The following is a 17,745-nucleotide window of genomic DNA, read 5'->3' on the forward strand; positions in this document are numbered from 1 at the left end:
GTATTAGAGAGGTTCATGTTCTAGTCTCGGCGAGGCCATTGCGGACTTTGTCAGCTTATTGACTTCAAAAAAATCTAATGATTCTACGTGGCGCCTGAACAAAAGGTGATGGATGATAATTCATCACCACCAGTATTTCGCGACAGGGTCCCCTAATTCCCAATCGCTCCTTAAAAAGGGGCATTTTCTCCCTCTTTTCAGCATGCCTTCCTGATGTAACGTAGGACATTCGGCGCGTATTAGAGAGGTTCATGTTCTAGTCTCGGCGAGGCCATTGCGGACTTTGACAGCTTATTGACTTCAAAAAAATCTAATGATTCTACGTGGCGCCTGAACAAAAGGTGATGGATGATAATTCATCACCACCAGTATTTCGCGACAGGGTCCCCTAATTCCCAATCGCTCCTTAAAAAGGGGCATTTTCTCCCTCCTTCCAGCATGCCTTCGTGGTGTAACGATATCACACTCGGTGCGTATTCGAGAGGTCCAGGTTCGAGTCCCGGCGAAGCCATGTCGCGTGTTTTGCATTTCTTCAAAATAACGTAATGATTCTACAGCATAAAAGATTTTCAACTTAGTATATAGAAAAGTCACAAGGATTGCAAATAACTGTTTTGAATTTAATAAAATATAGGTACATGAAAATGTCTAAATGGTAACTATAAAATAAATGGATACATGGTAAAACCCGGAAGATCAGTGGAAATTTCAAAAACCAAACGACGCTTTTCTGAGCCTGTGGACGGTGATATTTGTTCTCAAAGTCAGCGTAATTTTATTTAACAATATGCTTCGCAGTCTTATCCGTACGTTGTATGGCGGTCATGATAAGTCGTAACGTCACGTTGCTGACATTTCCTTGGCTGACATTCCTTTTGTGACGTCAGGCCTACTTCACCTATTCTAATCTCCTGGGATATGACAAATATTTTATTAATAAACTTTCATTGCCATTGTGAAATATTAAAATATTCAAATGGAAGAGAAACACTCCAATATAAAATTGGAAAAAGCAAATTTTGTTTAGCTTAAATTTTAATTATATCGATTTGAAGGGCGATCAGATACATGTCCCTCTTCTTCAAAAGCAAATATTTTATCCTTGTTTTAAATAACATAAATTTGTTTTATATACATGCGCTTTATCAATATTCTGGTGTATTATGTTATACACATTTCCTGCTTAATATTGCGGTGAAAGTAAAAATTAAAGAAAAACAGATCTCGCATAACCTTTTGCATCTCTTCGCTTTGGTGCCTTCTTTTTTCTCTAGATGATTTTCTTCAATATTTGATCAAATAAAATTATTTTTAATTTACAGTGAATCACATTTGGTTTCGAACACTTGAGATTTTGAGTTTCGTTTCAAAATATCACTTACTAAACATTAGTGAAATGACTCATTTTTTTCCTTTCACCTATACTACTGATCATGTTTTTAAAAAAGCTTTTAAAAAAAATATATTCGAAATGTTTTTGGTTAAAAAAATAGTTTATTACTAAAAATTCTAAAAATGAACTGACACAAGTTTTCTTTAACATTATTTACATATTTAGGTTGATCCATATTATTTTCTATAAAAAGTAAATTATCTTCTCACAAGCAGTGAAATACATCATCCAACCATTCAAATCTTACTTTGACTTACAATAATTCATCCATCGAACCCAAACATATTACATTTTGTCATGTGTGCAAATATAATATTATTTTAATATAATAAATCTTTACTTTCCATGGATTTTGCCAGGCCAGATGTATTTTCATTGTGTTTTGTTGACGAAGAATTTCCATCCTACTGATTGCCCATTTTATCCATGTGCAGTATTGAAACTTGTGACAATTTTCGAATTAGTTTTTATTGCAAGCCATTCTTCTAAATCCGTTGCAAATTTTATAGCCCTGATTTTTGAGTTTTAATTGATTTTTCATAGAATAAATCTTTGAATTCTTCTTTTTAGCTTGCAGTGTGATTCAAACTTTAGCGCATTTTGAACAATTCCTAGCAATGTCAATATTTTAATGTATCAGATTTAGTACAACATCGAGAACTTTCTATTTTTAATATTTTGAATACTTTTATCATCTATAAAGTTTGGAAGAGTTAAATTTCGAATTAACGCTTGTTATGTTCACTTCAGATATGGAAATACTAATATATTTTGCTAAATAAAGAATAATTTGAAAATGCAAACAATAATTCTTGTGAAGCACTTTCCAAAATATCTTAGAAAAACTTCCGAGTGTCTGAGTTATTATGTGACATACTGATTAACACTTTTGAAATAAATTATTTTACTGCAAAAAATATATTGATGATATTTATTTTGTAACCAGCAGGTTTTAAACTAAAGAAAAAATGATATATTAGGAAAACTTTTGGGGTCTATATTTAAATATTCGGCACAATACAAATAAATTTAAAATATTCAACAAAAAAATTGATAAACTACTGTAAGTTACTAATCGAGCGTAATTATCTTATTCATAAATTGTAACACTTGAAGTAAACTGATTAGTTCAATATATTATAACGTTTTAAACATTTTTAACAGTCTGTCTTATATTTCCGCTAAATTTATCATGGTGCCATGTCCAGGCAACATAAACATATGTAAATAAAGTAAGAAAGAGAAGTGCCTTAGAAGACTAATCTTTGTAAATGATAATATTTTATATTATATTGTACAGAAAAATAAACAGTTTTATTTTTATTTTCTTTACATTTGCTCAGATAGAAAGGTTTATTCGTCCAGGTTAGAATTTTGTAATTTTGCAGTTTTTAATTCGGATTCCAATATTTTCTCAACGGTGATAAATCTCTAGACGAATAAAAATATAGGATATATTTACAAGGGGAATGATACAATTCTACACTGAGCCTTTATGATTAAAATAAAATTCAGAAGTCAAACAACAAAAATCAGCGTTATATTTACAATTTTGTAAATATAACGCTGATTTTTGTTGTTTGACTTCTGAATTAGTATTTATTCGGCGTGTTATTGTGTCTTAAAATAAAATTGTTTGCGAAAACAAGATATTAAATTTCTTTACAAACTTTTTTTATTTATATATTTGTAGTGTAACAAAATATTTTTGTATATTATGGTAAAAATTTTTAAAGCATCAATTTTTATACTTTTATGATTCTAAAATTTCATTTCTTTCCTTTTCGCTTTTAATCCAAAAACCTGTAATGAAGAGCAGAAATCCATAAGCGTATTTAACACATAAAATGTGTGTAGTTGAGATCAATTGTTCACTTACTATGAGTTTAACCTTCACGACGACCTTGATAACTGGTGTGAAGAAAAGAAATCTAATATCCTGATTTTTAGTCGCACCTTTTTAAAACATGCCACAAATTCCGAAGAATATTAGTAAAATTATTTAACAGGAAATGAAATTTCGTGTATTTAAAATCATTTCTATTTCTTTTGTCATGTCAGTTGTTCGATGACCAATAAAATCACTCACAAATTCTTTTCGGTTTTCACTACTCAGGTAGTGATAACTTATTTTCTCTCCTTCAGAAAGTATTTTATTAAACTAAAAAAATTAGGCTTTATATTCCCAGAAAATAGAGAAAATTTGTATTTCCTAGAAATAGTAAAACAATAGAAATGTAAAAATCCCCTGATTCTCGAGAAAGAAACCTTACTCCGGCAAGATTTTCTTTTTGATCAAGCAAAATGAATTGAAAAGTATTATTTGGCGTTCTGTTACATTTCATATATAAATTATTTCTAACTGTTGCATTTCATATATAAATTATTTCTAACTGTTGCATTTCATATATAAATCATTTCTAACTGTTGCATTTCATATATAAATCATTTCTAACTGTTGCATTTCATATATAAATCATTTCTAACTGTTGCATTTCATATATAAATCATTTCTAACTGTTGCATTTCATATATAAATCATATCTAACTGTTGCATTTCATATATAAATCATTTCTAACTGTTGCATTTCATATATAAATCATTTCTAACTGTTGCATTTCATATATAAATCATTTCTAACTGTTGCATTTCATATATAAATCATTTCTAACTGTTGCATTTAGTTTTCAGTAATGCCGATAGTTGTAGAAATATTTCTGTGCTAGGTTTGTTAGTTACAAATTTATTTAAAAGAGTTTAAATCAGGCAAGTAGGTTAACTCTCAGCTTGTGTCAGTATTTAACTGTACGTGAATTGATAACTCATAAAAGATGCTGCTGAAAAAGGTTTGTTTGGAAGCATCAAATTAATTCAAGGACATAGTGAAATAGCTTAACACTTTACAGTTTGAAATACTTCTAATGCTAATACTTCGTATTCGTTGTAAGTGCTACTACATCTAAATGACATATTTTAGAATGCTAATTAATTTAATATTGAAATATATATATATATTGCATTTAGAAACAATTATCGATCAAACGCTAAAAAACACGTTAATTATTAATTTTTATACAAATAACATTTATGGATTTTCAGTATTCTTAAGAAAATGAGCAAGCTGTCTATTATAAAAAATCTGATGTGTACACCACATGACATCCTTGTACGGAATATTAAATTATACGCCTTTTTCTTGCATTTCGTTTAAACTTATTGAATTGAATTAAATCTATTTCGCCGACAGCGCATAAACGACAATAGAATAAATGCATTCTTTAAAATTCACTCGATTTGTTCACAATAGCGCCTCTGGCGCTAGGTTCACTTAACAGTATTATATTTCGTTCATATTACAACTCAGAATGCACAAAATTTATATCATTTAGAGAACCATCTAATCGTTGACACATGTTCTATTCAAATACTATAATAAAGCTAGACCGATGTATAAAAGAAATTAAGCAAACAAAACAAAAAAGAAACAGTTTTTCACAGACGATTGAGTATTTCTCATTCAATTAATTCAGCTCTCACTTCTCGACAAGGCAAAAATACATAAAAACTCAAAATATCCGTATTAAAAATTACGAAGTAAATCTTAAAACACTTATTTCCTCGAAAAAATTCCAGAAAGGATTAAGCATCATTTAATTCGCAATAATAAATGCAGGCATTATTTTTGTTGTTGCGAAGCTGCGTTTCTCTATATTGGCAACAAATCCACTACTCTGCTGTTTCAAATGTAAACAAGCAATGGTCGCCATCAAAAAAAATTATTACACTTGGCTGCACTTAAACAACTTTAAAACTGTTGATAATTCTAAAAATATTTCATAAGGCATAAAAACCTTAACCAGAAGATAAGAACAACATAATTCAATCATTTTTAAAACAAAAAATGTACAATTTACAAACATATAAGAGTAAAGAAACTGAGGACACTGAACCGGGTAACGGAGTGGATATATATATATAAATATTTTTATATAGGTTTGGCTACCAAAATTGCTACCAAATATTTACCGATTGCTACCAAAATACGAGGTGCACATCTGCATGTTATAGTAGTCCTACAAAATTTCAACGTTCTGAGGCTACTCGTTTTTGATATATGCGAGATACGTACGTACGTACGTACATACGTTCGTACAGACGCCACGAAAAACTCTCTTCAGAATTCATTTTAAAGCAGTTTTATAATTTTTTTGGAAGAAAATAGTCTTTTATTCTGTCCTTACATACAGATATCACGCAAAAACATCGTTAAATTGCATTCGATAGCTGCCAAAATGGATATTTTCGTTGAAATATGCTGCCTGAAACTTTTCGCGATTACAATACTTCCTTTTTACTTCGTACAAGGAAGTAAAAATGAGCAAGCTTTCTTCCTAGAAATTCTTAAATGCAATTTTTATTATAAACATTTTTATAATGTATTCAATATAATAATGATAATTTTTATATTAACTTCAAAGATTTTTCTTTAATTTTCTAAAGTTTTAAAGTAATTCGCATTTAAATTTATGTTAATACATTTTTAGTTGATAGAATAGATATTCCTCTGCAATTAAATGTCTGCTCCGCCATGATTCCTAAACGTCTCAACGAAAAGAAGTCAATATTCTTTTCTAAAAAATGATTCTTTTAAATGTAAATGCTATTTAAGTACTTAGCAAAATTTAAAACTGATATCATAAAGTTTAGAATAATGGAGAACTAGAGTTAGACGGATGCTTTGGGGCTGTTTCCAATCTTCGATTTCTAAATAATTTATTTCTTCAAGTAAGCTTATGCATATTCTTGTTAGGTTTATAATAAATACTCTTTATCTATCTGTGTCTTGACCTAATAAGTAATTTTTTTCTTGGTAAACTTTATTTCAGTTTATTCATTAAAAGGATTAAGTAATGCGTTTTATGCATTATCGTGTAGAACTTAAATAACACAGAGTAAACAGTTTTTTTTAATTATTTTCTGGAAAACCAATCCAACAATTAATATTATTTGTCTTAAAACTGCGCTTATTATAATGAAATGCACCATCAATATGGGTAACTGATAATGTATTTAAAAACTATACTATACTATACTATATATTATATAACTATACTATATATTACATATAAAACTGAACTAATATTTATTTCTGAGCGGTAATTTTTATTACTAATTAAAGAAACACGAAAGAAATGATTTGCAGGTTATCAATATTATTAACTTACAAAGGTTGATTGAAATGTTTTGAAACTGCTTCTGTTTCTCTTTCCCGATACAGCCTTATATTGGGTTTTATTAAATTTCAATGGACGTATTTTAACCTGCAGTTGGAGATTCCCAATTCATTATGTCATAGCGACCTGGGAGTATCTAGTTTCAGCTTTATTGTGGCATGTGAGGAAGATATCTCTAAAATTCTGGTACAGTTCTGTTAAAGTGTGCTCATCTTCAAATAAGAGTAACCGTGACGAAAGACCTTGAAATGTTGCAGAATAAATACGGTGACAAAACATTTAGTTATGCTCCATTATTTCAACTAGGGCATCTGAAAGCGTTATACGAGGATGATCCAAACAGCACTGGCAGGTTATTCCCTGCACCTAGGTGTCAACACTACACATCTGTGGACAGACAGCGAACAGCGTAAATCTCACGAAAACTCTTTGCGTGGAGCCATAAAAATGAAAAGATCAGATTTTTCAAGAAATGTAAGTTTTGCTCCAGGCCAGAGACGACTCTATATTGCTGTTAAGATTTTGGCAGTACTAACTAAAGGCAATTTCTCAACACTACAATACCCTGCATAAAACCTCAACTTAGTATCGTGCTATTTCTGGGCATTCTCAACATTTAAAAGGGAGGTATGTGGGAGGAGATTGTCTTCAGGTAAGGCGTTGAAAAAATTCACACCAGCAGTGCTAAAGAGGATGTAAAAAATCCACGTCATACTTCCAAAACCTTTCTGAAAGTCAGGGAAAAGCGTAATTCTGTGTAAAGGATTCAGATGAAAAAAGATGTGTCCCTAAATCGGTGTCGGTTTTCAATTCGCGATTCAATACGATCAGATTCAAAATCAAAGGGTGGTGTACCCACTTATAAGTATAATTTTCTCCTAAATGAAGATATCTAAACTTACAGTCGCATTTTATGGTAAAAGCAGTTTGCTAAACACTGAAATACTTTAAGGCCAGGTAAAGGAATAGCTTAGGTGGTTTCCGTTTTTTGGGCGGGAACAAAGGTTTGATATAGAATGTATGTGCGTTTTGCGTTACAAAAAGAAATACACGCTTATCTAAACTTTTTGTTTCTGAATCTTTTTCAATATCAAACCGTATGTCTACTCCTCTGCATATTGCCAGTCCTACCCTTATGAGAATATAACAGTACTGCAGTTAAATTTATCTAAATTGTAGGATTTCGAATTTTATTTGTTTCAATGATTCATAATATGGCAAACTTAACACCTGCTGTTAGATGCGATGCTAATTTGCGATACTATTTTATATATTCACATAGTAATGCTGCGCAAAATCTATACGATCATTTCGATCTATGACCCTTTTTTCCTTCCTTGCGCGTAGCAAAGGAAGTATTGTAATAGCTAAAAATTTCGGGTACCATATTTGAAAGAAAATGTCCATTTTGATCCCTGTCCAATCCATCTGAATTTTTTTTTTCGTAACATCTTTGCGTACGGACAGAATAAAGACTCTTTCTCCCAAAACGAATTGTAAAATAGATTCAGTAGAGATTTTTTTTTCTTGTCATTGGTACACTGGGCAAAAAAAAAAGGGAGCCAGTTCTATATTTGCCGTTCTACTTGTCCGATTGACGAAATTAAAATTGCTTTTTTCATGTCTCGAAAGCGGGACTTAGGATATGTATTAGATTTATATATATCATAGTTCTAATGTAGGTATTTTCACGCAAAATCGGACCTTTTTCTGAAATGACATGCCGATTTTATTTCATATTTCGATTCTACGACTCAAGTTATGCCAATTAAATCGTACGAGTTGTTTCTAAGAAATTAGTTCTCAAAATTTTCTCTCCTCAATGTTAATTGAATTTTGGTATATATATTTATTAACTCTTTTTTTATTAAACTTATTTGATTCTTCCTTTCACATTTTGAAATTAAGTTCATTCCAAATAAAATTCGCCCATTTTTTTATGATTTATTTTTAAAATTTGTATTTTTTAAATAACTTTTTATTTGTTGAAAGAGATAAAACATCAAATGTGGCTTACGCACTTCGTTAAAATTATTTGAAAGCATCTTTTTTTCTGTCGTGCACAATATGACTAATGTTTTTCTATAGACAGAAAAACCACAATGTTTTCCTGTCGTGCACGATGTGACCTTTTTTCTGTCGTGCGCAATGTAAAAAGGGAAAGGAAAATAGGTTGCCATAAATTAAGAAGTTCGCCAAGTGAATTATTCTTGGCGCAAACTGAAAAAAAAATACGCCAGGATAACTGTTTGAATTTCTCCTTAAATTTCGCACCAAATTTTACAAAATTTAATATTTAGGCATAATTTGAGTCGTAGAATCGAAAAATGGAAAAACATTGGCATGACATTTCAGAAAAAGTCCGATTTTGCGTCAGAATTCCTATGGGAGAACAATGCTATATATAAATCTAATATATAACTAAGTCGCGCTTTCAATACATGGAAAAAGCAATTTGAATTTCATCAGTCGGCCCAGTAGAACGGGAGATATAGAACTGTCCGTACGTATATATCTCTCATAACGCAAAAACGAGTAGCCGAGCATGCATAATTTATATTTTGCGTTTAATATGTTAGCGTACTTTTAACGCAAATCACAAAAACTTTATTTTACTTCTAACGCTTTCCTAAGAGGTTAGGTCTTTTGTTCTAAATTCATCAAAGTGACAGTCGAGAAGATCAATAATTAAATTTGCTGAACTTAATGCATATAAAATAATTGAGTTTGTTTAATATTTTTATAGAATTCATTTAATAACTATAAGCAAACTGGGACTGACTTCAACATCCAAACTTATGCTTTTACGTAATACTTTGACAATCAGTCGACCTTTCGCCCTTCTTATTATTTCTTTTGCGGTCTGCATCGCTTTAGGAAATTTAAATTCATTGGAATATTCTGCTTTTGAATAATTATTTCCTAAAATACTCCCTTTCCTTTTAGCTAGTATCTGAATTACATATTTTAATGGTAAAACACATAACGACATTATAAACTTATAATTAGACACCAGTACTGACAGTGCTTTCGTAAAGCCTAAATACTGAAAACAGTTCAATCCCTTTCAAACCTGTGCTTTCGGACGCCCCTAATGTCTCAAAGTGTCAAATGCAGGAGAATAAAGAATGCACTTTATGACAATATCACCGCCCATATTTGCCCGTCTAATCCGAGTGTTGCGATGAAGGTCATCTTTGCATTTTATATTCATAAGGAACAAGCCAATAATAATCCATTTTCTTACTTAATTTCCTGTTACATATTCTCAGTCTAATTAAACCAGAATTTTATTTTTGAACTACATGATTTGTTTAATTAACCAGCTTTGGTTGAATTTTAATGTTTTCTCTTATATCGTAATTTATTTTCTCAGCAGAGCTTTAGTAGAACGACCATGTTAGATTCAACTCAAGTAATTTTAAGATATAGGAATGAAATTTTGGATTTTATCAAATTTTGGTAGGTTTATTTTTTCCATCAATGTTTTTATAGATTTATATCCCTTTTCATTAATATTAATTTATTTTAACTTTGAAGCTCAAAAAATAAAAAACTCTGATGTGTACAACACATGAATTCCTTGTACGGAATATTAAATTATACGCATATTTTTTTGCATTTCATTTAAACTTATTGGAATGAATTAAATCTACTTCGTCGATAGCGAGTAAAATGCAATATAATAAATGCACTCTTTAAAATTCACTATATTTGTTTACCATAGCGACACTCTTTCGCTAGGTTCACTTAACAGCGTTATATTTCGCTCATATTATAACTCAGAATGTACAAAATTTATATCATTTGAAAAATTATTTAATTTTTGCCACATGTTTTATTCAAATACTATAATAAATTTAGAACGATGTTTAAAAGAAACTAGGCAAACAAAAAAGAAACAGTTTTTCACAGACGATTGAGTATTTCTCATTCAATTAATTCAGTTCTCACTTCGCGACAAGGCAAAAATACGTAAAAACTCAAAATATGTATATTAAAAATTACGAAGTAAATCTTAAACACTTATTTCCTCGAAAAAATTCCAGAAAGGAATTAAGCATAATTTTATTCGCAATAGTAAATGAAGGCGTTATCTTTGTTGTTGCGAAGCTTAGTCTCTCTAGATTGGCAACAAATCTATTATTCTGCTGTTTCGAATGTAAACAAACATGTCCGCCATGTTATTTAAAATTATGCTTTACCGCACTTCAGCTTTTAAATTGTTGATAATTCTACAAATACTGCTTGAAGATTTCCTAAAGGCATGAAAACTTTAACCGGAAGATAAGAACAACCATTGCACTACGAAGGCATGCAGAAAGGAGGGAGAAAATACTTTATAAGGCAATATAATATCAATCAATCAATCAATACATGTATTGCCGGGCTATCGCTAATATGTGTGATGTTGCCGGCTCATTGATAATTCTGCCGTATGGGCACATGACGTAACAGTCAGACGGGTAGGAGGAGGTCTGAGATGAAGAGAGGGGGATGACCATGCACCACAAGGATATAGAAAACAAAACAGGAAAACATGAAACTGAAAACCAGTATAGGCTTGACAAGAATAAGGGAATCTGACTGATATTATAAAAAACATACATAAGAATAAAATATAGGTATACAAACTTTTTGTTTACTAAGAATAAATCAATACAGTAAAATTAGAAGTCAAGGATGAATGTGAAAAATATAAACTTTTTACACATATATCAATATACTAAAAGTTTATATTGTTACGAATTTGGTATTTAAAAAGCTAATGTTAGTTCAATTATAAATTAAATGGTTTTATTTCTCGCGCAGTGCAGCGCGTGACGAATATTAAAAGAAAGCTAAGCCGGAAAATTGAAAGTACAAGAGCGCGTGCATTAAATAAATAAATATCTCTTTTTGATTTCGAGAAAGTACTAGAAAATTCTAGCGCGTGATTTTAAAATCTTATAAAAGGAGGAAAACATCTCAGTTTGTAGTAGTTGCTTAGTTTGTTGTTGTTTAGAAAACTGCTCTTGTGGATTGTAGCGAATTCACGGATTAGCTTTCTTTAGCTGTTTTGAATTACGTTCTATTGGACATTTGAGTAGTTAAAAGATAACTACAGTGAGATATTGTAATACTGCATGATAATTTGAGAAAATTTAAGCATTTTTGTTGTGATAATAATAAATTTTTGTTCATTTTTCATCGGACTTGTGCATTCATTTCATAACGAACCCATACCCACGCAACAATATACTATTTTCCATAAGTGCACGGGGCAATAAACTCGACATAATTGTAAATGCTAGCTTGGATTCACTCAAAATTCCCCATGAAGTTTGACGATGCGATTACATATTGTTACGAAATACCGAGTTGCGGTAAGATAGCTTCCCAGTAAATTGGGTTAACATAAAGACGCAGGAAAAGTCAGGGTTGCCAGTTTGGGAGCGAAATCGCCCATTTGGCGATATTTAACTACAAAATTGAAGATATGGCGTAGACGGAGCGAGAACATTTTAGAACGGATTCTTACCGTTTTTCCCAAGAATGTTCTCAAAGGCAGATCAAAAGTTATATATACCATGCTTTTACGCGCAATAGAAGAGTTCCTTTTCAGGATTAGCTTGAGAGCGACCGAACCGAGTCGGGAGCTGTACTTTAGTGTTCTGGCGTGAAACTGTCTTCACCGTTGTAGCCTCGAGGCTGTGTTGCTTATTGTTTCAACGTGTTTATCGTAGTTTTTCGACGACTGTAAACGTTTGTTTAGAACTGTTCTGTGTAATACTGGAGGATAAATGGGGTTTTTATTCTTCTTCATGTATTATCGGTAATTACGTTAAATCCACGAACCCGTAGAACGATAAAATATATGAATATAACATTATAGCGAGCAAAAGACATTTAGATCTATTTGTAGTCATTTTTATTGTGTATGACATTTTGTATTTTAAAAATAAATAGCTTCCTATGCAAACAAACCAAAAGTTGAAAGTTCTGGAATCAATAAAGGATGCGATCATTTCTACGGTATACCGTCATAAAAGCTCCACAATGATATTCCATATCTCCAATTAAATGGTAAATCGCACTTGATGCCAATAAACGCCATTCCTCTTTCCAGTTTTCTTAAAGTAACTGGAGAGATACAAAGCTTAGACAGTACGTCAAAATGATCCCAAAGATTTTCGAAGTCAGGCGAATTTGGTAGGCGCTTCATGAAAGCAATTCTCTCACTTTCAAGATAATATACATTATTAGCCCATAAAAATAAATGCCGGATTGACTACTATAGCAAACAAAACTGAGGTCAAAATGGGGTCAAAAGATGGAGGACGGTAAGAACGCTCAAATAAAATCCAGCTTGCACCATATAATTGCCGGCACTGATAACATCATGCTCAATGGTATAAATAGGCTTATTTCGTGCTCCTTCTCTTCGGATTTTACACTCTTATTGAAGGAATCTAATACAATTCTTAAACTCATCCATAAACAATACTTTAGACCATCCAGTTGTTTTCCAGTTAGCATGTTGACTACTCCATTTCACCCATGCTCCTCTAAACTTGACTCTTAAAGCAACATAACTTTGTACTACCCAGGCGCTTTCATATGTAGTCTTTCTCGTAGACGTTAGTCTTAGATAATTACCCTTTAACTGTAGTAGTAACCATTGCTCTTAAAGTTGACAGGGAAACTAATCGGTTGCGCTTAATTAGTAAAACCAAATATTTATCATCCTACGATGCAGTAATTCATTGAACGAGTGTAAATAAATCTCCGAACGGCTCACCTTGTTTGAAATTGTTTCCAAATGCGAGAAAATAAACATTGGCCAACACCAAAGAAAATAGCGACGCCTCCAATAGCGACTGCCTTTCTTGAAGCCAACTGACAGTTTGCCAAAATTAAGATTCTTCGTACCGTCTTCTTTGAGTCACATCTAAACCCAAAACCCATAATAACATAAAACGAATGACAATATTTTTTATTAACAGTTTAATTTCTCAGAAGTTTCGGAAAGGTATCGTCTCCTACCAATGCTTAAATTGCACAGGTGCAGAAAATAAATCTAATTGTTCTCATCATAAGATATTCCCATTTACATCCACAGGAGTTTTCCCGATTGACACTGAAACATGGATTTCGAAGCTCGGAATTTACCTCTCGTGCTTAACTTTTGAAAAACAGTTTTATTTCCTCTAAGTGCTGCAGTAGCATTAAAATGTAAAGCAAAAAATCATTAAAAATACTTTTTCATTATTCCTGATTTTCTTTTTATGTTTATATGTGAACATGCGTACGTAAATATTAAACTAAAGCTTTTAGGCTTAATTTTAAAGATCTTGAAATTAATAATACATGCTTCTTTATCATTCTTTAACATTATCCAAGCAGTCTGTAACAATGAACCAAGCAAGTAGATTTTTAGAAACAAAAGTGAGGATCCATTCACTGAAATCAGTGAAGTGGCTACACATAGAATGAAATATTGTTAATTGTTATTATTGTTATAAATATTGTTAATATTGTTATAAATATTGTTAATATTGTTAATTAATTACATATTTCACCTCATGTGCTCCTTTAGTATAAAGTTCTGAAAACCTTAAACAAGAAAGTAGAGTATCTTTAATGAGCAGAAAACAAAGACATTTATATATCGCTGAAAGGAATTTGTTTCTGATTTTTGAATAAAATATTTGAAAATCTAGTGGATGCTCAAGATATAATAAATGCAGTACCTGAATTGAAATACTATTTTCCTTTTAGTATTCTTACCTAGGTTCCTCTGCTTTTAATTTATTAAAGATAAAAAACTCGACAGTTGTTATGTTCTTTTTCCCCCTCCAAATAGCATATATTAAATAGCATATATTTTATGTTATTAGATAAACAATTTCTCATGGGAGATCTGTAGATAACATGATTAAATTTGTAATTTTAATATGCAAATGTTTCCAAAAATAATTGCTATGAGAAAGACTTATTTCTCAATTTTAAATTTACTTATTCGAAGGTAGTGTACATAAAAAGTGAAGCACGCTGTAATAAAGAAATGCTGAGTTCTATTTAAAATAATCTCTAAAACGTAAGTCTGCTTATATTATTCTAAAAATGCATACACACTCATAAAACATTGTTATGAATTTACATAGGCTGAATTAATCGTAAATTATATATAAGCTTTTGTTTGTTTTAATATAATAGATCGGAGACTTAAAGATGCATTTCACAAATGTAAAAATTATTTATTCATATGAAATGAAATAAATTATTTATGAAACATTTAACATTATTATGATAATTTGAAAGTTCCCGTACATTTTACATGTATGTAAATAATATGTAGTCTTGTTTAAATGCGAGTAACACTGTATATTTCACAAAATGCACGAAATAAATTATTTCACGAATTCAGTTATCTATGAAACTCTCGTGATACCATTAAGATGCATTTTACTTGCGTTTTCTAATATAATCTTTGAAATTTTCTCATGACATGTCCACATGGAATTATTGCATGATATAATCGCTTATTTTCTTAATGAAAACAAGACGCATTTCTTGATCTAAATAGTGAAGCAACATTCCTATTATATATCTGATTAAGTAAGTTCTTAAATAAGTAAGAACGGTTTCTCAATCCCATCAACAATGCTTTTAAGAAACGCCTCTTTTCTTTTTCTAGATGGCGCTTACAGAACGAAAGAACATATCAATACCGTTGAGGACACTAAAGGAAACAAGAAGGGTAAAGATTCGCTGCAGCTTAGAAAAGAAATAGATGAAGGTAATTTCGTCATGATATCTCATTTAAACCTTTAAAAACACTTCCAGACATTGTTCTACAAAGCAATTTGTCCGAAAGTTCTTTCTTCTGTGGCCAAATGGTTAATGGAATTTCTCTTTCCTTCGCTCTGTCTTATTTATTTTCGCATGTGCGAATTCTGGGCAAAGATTTCTTTTTATTTATATTTTTATCATTCTACGAGCAAGTATTTATCCTGAAGATTCTAAATTGTGTGCGCGTTCTTGCGTACATACGAGCAAATCACGGTTTAGAGTAATGTTGCCATTCCTGAGTGCGGAAATTTTTGTCGAGTTCGGTTGACTGGATTTCTAGTTGCCACTCGTCTCGAAAAATCTACAAAGCGTTAAGAACAGAATTCTCTTCTTGACGTTTCAGCATTCAAATCACGGTTTTTTTCGCATATAAATGCGCTGCTTCGTTTCTCATTTGAATCCGAAGAAGACAGCGTCAAAAGTATTTTTGAAAACTGTATCTGTTTAAAATTTAACAGATGTATTAGAATAGGTTTATTACAGGAAAGATGGAATAAATTCTAGCAAAGAAAATCTATTAAATCGTAATTTTTTAAATCTATGTTCATTTTAATAGATTTGGTATGACATATGCCATACTGACCTTAGTAAAACAGACCTCATACAGTATAAAATGATCATGCCGTTTCTGAAGCTATCCACACAAGGAAAAAAAACGTCTTTCATATAGGTAAAGTACAGTTTATCATCATTATATCACTATGGCGAAAGTATTTATGAGAAAAATAAAACACTGATAAAAGCAAAACCTTAAGTAAAACTATTAAATATTTATCTTACGCAGAAACTTTTAAAGGTATATTTAAAATTACTTTAATATATACGTTAAGTTTTGTGTTACAGTATTCTATAATTACCATTTTCAAAAGTGCATTTTAATAAAAAAAATCATCGTTTAATTGGAGTCAGTACAATAATTTCATGGTTGTCTTCTTTTTAAGTTTTATGACATATAATAAAAATAGAAATTTACATGCCTTCTTAATTAACATATACGCGTAACAAAATAACCAAGTCCAATGTTTAGAGACAAGTTAAATATTGCTTGTAATGATTAAATTATTTGTAAAGTTCGTAGCTAAAACTTCTTTATGAGAAAAGGCTAGAATATGTTCTACAAAATTTAAGTTTCTTTTGTTTAAAAACCATTTGGTTAATTTGAGCAGTGTTTTATTTGGAATTTTTCGTATTTTATAATTTGTAGTTTATTCTTCTAAAAAGTAAGAGAAAAAACTCCTGGACTTTAACTTATTTTAGGAAAGAAATGAAGTTGAAGTTTCAAGTCATAACATTAATAAGCTTAAGTATTCACTTGATTAATAGCTTAAGTATTCACTTGATTATAATTCATATTTTAATTCCGGATTTTTAAATCCTGAAATTTTTCGAAATTCAGTTTACTACATAAAAAGTTTGTTTGTTGATTCTGTAAATGAGACTTTGCGTTAACTTTTATTATTGATTAGATTTTGGATTTTGCTATACCCAAAGAATTACATGTAAGTTTAATATGAGAAGCTTTCAGTTATTAATTTGAAGTAAAACTGTTAGATTTTTGCATTGTCTAAAGCTGTCATGTTTAGACTTAAAATCAATTTAAAGTTATACACTTTAATAGGTGTTGGTGTATTGAGAATACGGCAAAGCACACTAGGGCTATCTGCCTAAGGGGAGGGATGTCTTCGTGAAGGACTTTCTAAGGGAAACTGGCTCGTATACACGTTACACATGGGGAAAACCACGAAAACGCCCATGCAGCCAGCCCGTTCGCGAGATTCGAACCTCGGACCGAACTACCAGTGTTCAGCGACTTTACCGCTCGGCCGCTGGTGGGCCCCCAAAATAATCTTAGAGTTAAAACTAAGATAAATGAAAATAATAAACATCATGCCTCTAAGTTTCATTGCATCTCTAATACACCATGCTTATTTTATTTCTTCACACTTTGAACGAAATACATTCATGTGTTCTTGGCACAAAATGTTTTCACATTTTAAACATTGCATTCACGTTCTTCTGTCCTTGGCGCGAGGGCAAAAAATTTAACACATCTTTCATACTTAATTGTTTCGAATTTCATGTATTCGTCTTAATTCTTCATCAAAACTTCTGCTTTTGTTTTGCATGCAGCACGTCAATTTCTTAGAAAAGTATTAATCTCTGATCTTTGTTCGATACTTTTATTCATTAATTGTAATGCTAAGTCCTTCAAAAACAGACTTCTGTTTCTTGTTGGTGGATTAGCAGTTGAATGTAATATAAATCAAGCACTTATTACAGCA

At 31.0% G+C, this 17,745-nt stretch overlaps 1 protein-coding gene across 1 annotated transcript in view; it reads left to right on the forward strand.

Annotated features, from left to right (window-relative positions):
- The window catches only part of LOC118194765 (lachesin-like), a 182,889-nt gene that overhangs the window by 150,539 nt on the left and 14,605 nt on the right, over window positions 1-17,745 (forward strand). Inside the window, exon 9 of the mRNA XM_035365969.2 lies at window positions 15,309-15,410. Within this exon, the coding sequence (XP_035221860.2) occupies window positions 15,309-15,410 (102 nt within the window). The remainder of the gene's footprint in view (window positions 1-15,308; window positions 15,411-17,745) is intronic.

This window comes from Stegodyphus dumicola, chromosome 4, assembly GCF_044657685.1.
Source record: "Stegodyphus dumicola isolate Sdum_Otavi_A_Nest chromosome 4, ASM4465768v1".
In the NCBI taxonomy this organism is placed as follows: domain Eukaryota; kingdom Metazoa; phylum Arthropoda; class Arachnida; order Araneae; family Eresidae; genus Stegodyphus; species Stegodyphus dumicola.